General features: G+C 46.7%; 1 protein-coding gene and 1 long non-coding RNA gene across 3 annotated transcripts; one reads left to right on the forward strand and one right to left on the reverse strand.

The window, feature by feature from the left end:
- Nucleotides 1-356: 356 nt before the first annotated feature.
- Nucleotides 357-3,799, reverse strand: six3a (SIX homeobox 3a). Its single transcript, XM_017690405.2, has 2 exons — nucleotides 2,962-3,799; nucleotides 357-1,550 (listed from the first exon to the last, which is right to left on the reverse strand). Exons 1-2 carry the CDS (start codon nucleotides 3,651-3,653, stop codon nucleotides 1,358-1,360), a joined length of 885 nt encoding a protein of 294 aa, XP_017545894.1. The 5' UTR covers nucleotides 3,654-3,799; the 3' UTR covers nucleotides 357-1,357.
- Nucleotides 3,800-4,602: 803 nt separating this feature from the next.
- On the forward strand, nucleotides 4,603-7,678 carry LOC119263466. 2 transcript variants are annotated; one of them, XR_005130288.1, is made up of 3 exons: nucleotides 4,603-5,039; nucleotides 5,123-5,862; nucleotides 6,033-7,678. It is a non-coding gene; the product is annotated as an uncharacterized LOC119263466 (long non-coding RNA). The 2 variants fall into 2 exon arrangements; XR_005130287.1 differs by having other exon boundaries at nucleotides 5,032-5,862; nucleotides 6,033-6,150; nucleotides 6,299-7,678.
- Nucleotides 7,679-8,470: the final 792 nt, after the last annotated feature.

The following is an 8,470-nucleotide window of genomic DNA, read 5'->3' on the forward strand; positions in this document are numbered from 1 at the left end:
CGGGGAACGCTTTTCTCCCAGCACTACTTCTCGCTTTTGAATGAAAAGCCCTTTCAGTATGGCCACAATGGAAGATTGGGCCAAGGGAGGAGTCCTTGATAATTAGTCCATTTAATGGCGCGTTTACTTAATTTTTGTATTCATTAGTGACTACAGGCAAAAGGAGAGCGAGCTTCGTGTCTTAAAAAAGAGCTTCACGGTTACTATTTCACAGCACATCTCCGAGCTCTTCCGTCCACTGGTGTAGAAGTTAAGATATACAGCCTGTGTGTCAGAGGTGCTGCTCCAAATAATGAGCCAGAATGTCAGCACTAAGGCCCTGAACACAACCCGGCGAAATGAAAGACTTGATGCAGTTTTATACCAAAATGAAATACTGTATTTTTTAGCTTAGAAATTGTATACATTAACATAAACACGCAAGAAAGTAACATTGAAGAATAAGCGCTCGAAGCTAAACACGAAATTGGCTGGATCAGTAGATCATATCCCAATGTTTACTTTCTTTTTCTTTTTTTAGTTGCCTTTCTTTTGCATAAACCTCGACTGGTCGTAAAGTTTTTCCAAGGTATAAAAAAAAAAAAACAGAGAAACCAAACGCCTAGAGCACTTCATAGTTACGCTTTGACAAATAGTTTATGAACACCAAGTCAAGAAAAGTGAACAGGGATAGAAAAGACAATGGAGACGTAGAGCAATATTATATACAGGCATATTTCTACACATATATTACAGACTGGGAGAATGATCGCATCATTTAAGATATACATAATTCAATATAAAATCTCGAAATAAAAATAAAAATCTGATACAGTCATAACGATTCAGTTCCACATTTTTTTTGACCAGTACCCCACACAGGCAGTGACAGAAGTGTAGTAAAAAAAGGTGCTTACGACTCAAATGATTGTCTGATGAACATAAAAAGGAAAATAGGATTGCATCCTGGCTGCGCGTCATCACTCGGACAAAAATACAAATAAAAATAAAAATAAAAATAAAAATAAACAAAACAAATAAAATCAAACAAAAAAGAGGCGATGGACACCGGATTCTGGTAATTCCCTCTTCTCGGTGGTCCTGGCAAAAACATCGAGAGAAGGGCTTTTTTCCTTCGTATTAAAAAAAATAGAAATTAAAAAAAGCTATTGATATATCATGCATGTGATGGGGGTAGGGAAAGGCGTGGGGTCCATTGAAAGCGCTTGAAAAAAAGACGTGCTTTTCTTTTTTTTCTTTTCTTTTTTTTCTCAATAATTATCAGTTGGTCCTTTTTTATCTTCCCCGATATTTTTATAATGTTTGTTCAGGTCCGTATTCCCTGCAAAATATCTCTCTTTCTCTCTCTCTCTGCGTATCATACGTCGCACTCGGAGTCACTCGACGTTACTGAGAGAATGGACGTGGCCGTGTCCACGCGCTCCGTCATGCTGGACACACTGGTGGTGGGGCTGGCCGCGGTGGATGGAGACTCTGCCGAGCTGTGGGGGGTGCAGCCGGCCTCCGACAGAGAGCGCATGCCGTTCTGACCTATTGCTTGGTGCTGGAGCCTGGAGGACGATAAAAACAAAGAAAGTTAGAGAACTGGAATCACTGGAATTAGTACAGCTGCGCGTCGCTTTAGCGCTCTGACCGCGAAGTTGACTCCAGCTTGACGTTACAGTGGCTTGGACGCCCAAAACGCTCGTGTCTGAAACGGGCCTACCCTGTAAACCGTGCTCGGTAGCCCGACTGCGTTATCCCCACTTGACCAGAAATGACATAAAACGCTCATTGGTCCATCACCAACATGTTCTACTAGCAAACCTTTAGCATATCGCTACGAGAGTTGCTCCGCCAAGCTTTGTAAACAAAAAAATACCAAACTGTTTAAGCTGTTTGTAGCCTGTAATGACGTCACACAATGGCTATGTGTTGTTGTTGTTTTGATTTTTTTTCACAATACCACAATCTATACTCACATAAACGACACGGACCTCAATGTAAACTGAAATGATTCACTTTGTCACTTTGATTTGAGCGCTTTGTTGACTTGCTCTGTTAGCAAAACAGCTAATGGCTCTTAAGCAAGTAGAGCTACTTTTCTTTTCGCCCTGCTTAATCAGTTTTTATCACATGAAAAATACGCCGCACACACTTTGAGCAAGACTGAGCTGGAATCAACTGGATTCCTCAAGACTTAACAATTGTTAGAAGCCACATCTGCAGTTACTGCCATTGCAAAAAAAATAGTTTGGGAGAAAATCAGGCAAGCACGAGAAGCTAAACTTTTCTCCACTGAATAACACGTTATTACATTAGTACTAGTCTTGAGGATGGAGTGAAATGTGTAATAGTGTGCTACTCTGCAGCATTTGACGGCGGAACCTGTTTTACACATGAAAAGTCTAATAATATTTAAAGCCTAAAAGTGGCTGATATGAATATGAATGCTAGCATCGCATTGCTACAACAATGTCTCGGTGCTTTGTAGAATTTTTTTTGGACCACGTTAACGTAAAGCTACAAACACGGTGACACGCAGAATAGGTGTTGTTAATAGATATGGCTATAAATTGTGCCTGCAGATCGCTTATAGTGTATCAGCTGCACGTAAACACGACCAGACATTCGCCGTCCAGGCTGATCAAATGTTTCAGTCCGAGGCTGAATGACTGGGAAATGAACAAGCTGCTAATTTAAAACAATCATGGCATCCCTTTCTCTGAGCATCTGTCACTTTTTAGATATAATAATCGACGGAATACAAGCAAACAAACAAACCCCAAACGTCTCCGAGCTGACCTCGCTCTAGCTTTTCTGTTTGCACACCTTTCAGTCCAGCCTGCTCGATTCTGACCAGGTTAGCGCCGGCATTTTTACACCGCTCTTGGGCCATTTGGGAATTCCAGCTTGTCTTCTTTTAATCTCTCAGCTCCCCCGCTCCCCCCAAAAAAGCCCCCAAAGCTCTGAAGGGCTCACCTGTTTTTCGCTGCCGCCGCTCTGTCTCTTTGCCTCCGGTTTTTAAACCAATTCCCCACTTGTGTAGGAGTGAGTCCAGTGGCTTGCGCCAGTTCCCTTTTCTTGCTGGGGTTTGGGTACGGGTCCTGTAGGTACCACTCCCGCAAGAGGCTGCGCGTCCGCTCCTTGAAACAATGCGTCTTCTGCTCGCCGTCCCAGATGGTTCGAGGGAGCGGGAACTTCTTCCGCACGCGGTACTTGTCGACCGGCCCGAGCGGGCGCCCGCGCAGCTTCTCGGCCTCCTGGTAGTGCGCCTCGAGCCACATCGCCTGTAGCTTGCCGTGCGACTCCTTGGTGAACTTGTGGTTCTCCAGGATGTGGTAGAGGTCGCGGAAGTTGCCCGTGTGGAAGGCGACCACGGCCCGCGCGCGGAGGATGGACTCGTGCTTGTTGATGGCCTCGCATGCGCCCGGCGCCACGGGCAGCGACCAGAGGAAGCGCCCGAGCCGCTCGATGTCGCCGGTCTCCTCCAGCGTCTCGCAGACGCTCGCCACCTGCTCCGCGGAGAAGTTGAGGGTCGGTAGCTGAAACATGGACAAGTCTTCGGGAGACCTGGCGCTGGGCGCGCTGTTCGCCAGGAGCAGGGGGCGATCAGCGAAGTTTGGCAGGAAGAAATGGGAGGGATAAAGCTCTAAAGGCGATCTGAAAACCATGGAAATGACCTGAGAGAGAAAGAAAATTATCGAAGAAAAAAAAAGAGGAACGCCGAAGTGCAGATTGAATGATTCAATAGCTATCGCCTAATGACACCAAGCCTCATAATATCTCCCCCTAAAATCCGCCGTGAGTGTAGCATTGAAATATTTTGTTTCGCTTTTCTATTGGTCTCCTTGGTGTCGTTGTAGGGTTGTCATGGCAGCCCTGCCAATCACTGTCAAGCGTGCCAATCATTAGCCAGTACGTAGAGGCTTTCACCACTTCTGCTGCACGCACGGGGGGTTATCGGGAACTGCAATCTCACCACCATCCTCCCTCCTACCCTCCCTCCCTCCCTTTCTCGCTGCTATACCCTCCCTCCGCGGACTCGCGCGAAGCCGAAGCCAAGGCTCGCCTATTTGTTGAATGGAATGAGCAATTAGTGGGTGGAATATTATTGCGATCTTAACGAGACTCGTTAAAGCTAAAGAAGATATGTAGTAAAGAGAAGGCAGGGGTGGGGGCTCGGGGTGACAGCCATGGAGACGGAATCCACATTTAAATGAAGGGCTTGAAACGGAGTCTGCAACGCGGTTCACACTCTCCATAGACGAGCATATATACATACACCTATACATTCGTCAGGAGTGTGTCCAGCGCTTTCTAACGAGCTTTTCTGTTTTTTCTCCCTGTGCGTTTTTCTTTAGGCTAAACGTGGTGATTCCTCTCTCTGTGAAGTCCACAAAAAAGTAGACTTTGACATTTGTCCTGACCAGGCTTTGGCTGTCTTCCGCGCACATCCAGCGTGGACTGCTGCTGCTGCTGCTGCTGCTGCTGCTGCTGGCTCAGCATCCCTCCGCTGATGCGCTTAAACTCAGAGGCCAAACACTAAACCCTGGTGTGGTTAGAAGCGTTTTAAAGGCCAATAAGGGCACGTACTTCATTAAACGCGGCTCCATGGACGCCTCCTCTTACTGTAACTTTGTTTCAGTGCTCATAGCTGTTCCTGCGCTCTACTCTTTTGGAAGCGGGGTGCATGCTTGGGACCACATCCCTACCTGTCACGAGGCTTGGGTGCTGGTATGGGTTTCAGGGCTTGCACTGGCCTCTCAACTGCATTCTATTTAACCGGCGTTAAGATTTTTACGCGTTCACTCGATTATGAACAATAGTCGCATTGTGGGAGTGTGTGCATTAGGCGAGGTGAGACGCAGAATCTTAGACTTCGGCTTATCTGCCGCGCTAAAGCTGACATAATTACCTTAAGCTGCCTTTTGCTAAGACTCATGCAGGAATTCAAAACGCCTTTTATTTTTCGTTTTCAGTTTTGCATTCCACGACATCCTGCTTTTTTTTTTTTTTTTTTGGGAGCTGCACAGCGACGGGATTAGAGAACCCAACGCGTACGTGTTTGTGCTTTAACGACATTTGCAGTCTGACAACTTGATCTCCGCTCTTATCGGGTTTTGTTCTTTGGTTCCCACAGATGTGATGTGGAGGTTCAGCTTGTCCTCTCGTGCACCAAACCTGCTCGCTTTCCCCTTCAGAACGAAACTTCCAGTGAAGCAATTCCAAGTGCCACTATATTGGAAAAGCCTGGATTGCCGAGATGAAATGCTGACCGCTGACCACTGACCATTGATTAATGTATATGTGTATGCACGCGCTCACTGCTTTTGCTTCGCTCCTGCAGGTGCTGAACACGACCACCTCACGCGTCCGCTTGGTCTTTTTGCCTTACTTTTTTACATGATTTGGAAAACTGCCCATGGAAATCGTCAAGAAGTGAGACTGCGCGCAGAAGCCCCTGCTAAATCACTTTATTTAACACGGCCTTTGTTTACGTTGAGCGTGTAATTAACACCTTCTCCCTCCCAAACGGGTTTATTCACCTGGGCTAATTGTCTGTTTATCCCCGAGCTTCCCCCGCTCCTGTCTTTGCGATAAGCAGCGGGGGACGAGCTCCCTCAATACGGCCCAGCCATTAGCTCCCTCTCTGTTTATTTAATTCCACGCCGCCTCACATCACAATACCAGCGCGATTTACTCTAGATGTATCCCTTAAGCTCAACCTGGCCATGGATGTTTTTTTTTTTGGGGTGGAGTGAACCCGCGCGCTCAAAACTTACTCTCACGCGCGCTTCTCTCTGCGCTTCTCGCTGAGCATCTCGAACACGTGTGTCGTCACGGTGTGAGACGGGCGAGTCGGGCTGGCTGGAAAAAAAGGTAAGGAAAGTTGGCTACATCTGGCTTAGCCCTCTATTCAAAACTCGCCTAGTCTTTTATCATCACGTTTAAAGCTGCGGGATTTGCGCTCGCTCTTCGGCGCGTGGAGCAGACGTGGAAGAATGGAGATCTCTACTTTTAAAACTTGTGGGTTTGTTTTGTTGTTATAGGTCATTTGATTTTGTCTGATTGGGGCGGGAACGACGCAGTGGGCAGTGGGACCACCATCACTTCAATCGGCGCTGCGAAGAGCTTTATTTCCACGTCTCTCCAACTGAGCCGCACGTGGTCTGTAAAACTTATTTCACTTTCTGCATGTTTTCATTTCCTCTCTTCTTTTCTTCTTTTTTATCATCCTCTCTCCCTCTCTCTCTCTTTCTCTTTCTCTTTCTCGCCCCCCCACCCACACTTTTGTACTTTTTGTCTTTTCTTCCAGCTAAGCGTCTCTTGCTGTTTGCTCACTGCAGTTTTTGTTCACTGTACGGCAAGTTTCTCTAAACGGACCCGTGATGGACGCAGTTCGGTCCGTCCCGCGCACCGAGAGTGGACACCACTTCCACAGCCTGTAAGTTGCTGACATACAGAATTTGCATATGATCGACGGGAATAATGTCCGTTTATGAGGAATTGGTCAGTGAAGTCTGCCGGAGCTCAAAGCAAACCCGAGCTGAGCGCGTGTGGCTGGGGTTGTCCGCTCCTCTCCTCTCCATAAATTTCCCCCATCCAGCCTGCAGCTCGGCTGGGTGGTCGGGATGGGGCGCAAATGTCCCTTTCTCTCTGATCGCAGCCTCGCTTCCTTTGGCCTTGAATTCTTGCACGAGCGCAAATTTGCGCAGTTGTAGTATTTTTTGACCCTCTGCCGAGGCACCTGCGCCGACCGAAGTCAGCTGGCAAAAATCCTTTCATGAAATATATCAGGCGCGCGCAAAAAGTGGATCTCAATTACATCCTAATTAGAATTAAGAAGCCTTTATTTTGACCTCCCTTTCCACAGAGCGCGTTCATCTCCAATGTTTAAACCTCACTGGCATCACTCTCGGTAGTTGACTATTTTAATAATTCAGGCATGTTTGCTGTGCAGAAGCGAACTGTAAACACTGCACTGCAAATGTGCATCTTTCACTCTCAGTGAGACTAACATTGCGCAATTTCAATATGACGACAGTCACGTGATCAGGTATCTGCTTCCATAGTAATTTTGTCTGCTGAAACGTAACGGTTTCACGTGCCTTATCGCTCTCGGCCCGTTTCCGAACTTCCGCTCTTGTCGATGACAAACGTTTTAGCCATTTTGGTAAAGCGCACCGTATTGGACCCTGAAGGTTTTGTCTCTCTTTTTTTGTGTGGTCTCATTAAGTGGGCATCCCGCGGGAGCTGTCCAATCAGGGCATGTGCACGGCCCGTTAGCGACATTTAATGAGGGCTCTCCGCGCGCCCACACAACGGCGCCTCCGCCTCGTCTTTACCTTGTGTCAACTCGCTCCTCCTAATGAACGCGCTGGTGGAGCTTCTGCTGAATGGACGCGGGTGCCGGAAATGCAGGCCCTCTCTTTCTCTTTCTCTCTCTCTCTCTCTCTCTCTCTCTCTCTCTCTCTCTCTCTTTCGACGTCTCAGGCCTTTACTTAGACAAGACCCGTGTGTGTGTGTGTGTCTGTGCATTTTACTCCCTGAGCTCTAAGTGAATAAAAACAGATGGGCGAGCACGCGCGGATGGCGCGCCTGCAGATTATGTGACAGGTCAGCCACACGTTTAGCCACAGTAAGGACTTTTATCGCTTTGCTAATTAAACTGGGTGTGGTGCTCTACCCCAGAAGAAGACCCAAAGTCGGCCCTCTGATTTCCCGGAAAACAAATCTGTCTTCGATGCTTTATCGTTTATAATCGCCCCCCCACCCCCACCCCCACCCCCACCCCCACCCCCAGTTTAAAAATCACTTAGTAATCTCTGCTTTTAAACCGCTGCAGTCCGGGTAACTCGGCGGAGCGCACTTCTGTAGTGTTGTTGCGCTGATTCGCACCTTTAAAGAGGAGAGGAGGTAAAGTGTTTGTGCGGAATTATTCGCTTCGTCTAGCGACGACATGCCACCCAGATCAGCCTTGACGTACCTCGTGTCCTTATTTCTCAGTCCAATAACAGCAAATTCCCCAATGCTGAATTCACTCAGCCACTGATGTCGAGCTCAGCATGGACACAGGCGTTCATTTAACAAAGTTAATTTATTTATTTGTTTGTTTGTTTGTTTGTTTATTTATTTATTTATTCATTCATTATAGACTTCTTAATTACTTCCACACACTCTCAAAACATAGGCGAGTAGTGACAACGCACTTTTGTTACTTTTAACTAAAACTGTGTGAAAACAGGAGCAGAAAAAGGGTGATTTTTCGAGTGTGCGCTTGTTTTTCTTTCCTATTTACTGATATGAAATGAACAAAGTGAATCCCTTTCGCTGTCACGAGGACAGCTGAATGTTGCGTTGAATTTGTTAGCATGCGGCTATTTTACACTTATAACTCCCCTAACAAATCGGTGGAAGGACGTTTAAGTGTTTAATCATTTGTATTTTCATGTTTTAAAGTTTATTTTACTTTGTGGGTTTTGAACCA

The sequence above is a fragment of the Pygocentrus nattereri genome, chromosome 5, assembly GCF_015220715.1.
Source record: "Pygocentrus nattereri isolate fPygNat1 chromosome 5, fPygNat1.pri, whole genome shotgun sequence".
Classification (NCBI taxonomy): domain Eukaryota; kingdom Metazoa; phylum Chordata; class Actinopteri; order Characiformes; family Serrasalmidae; genus Pygocentrus; species Pygocentrus nattereri.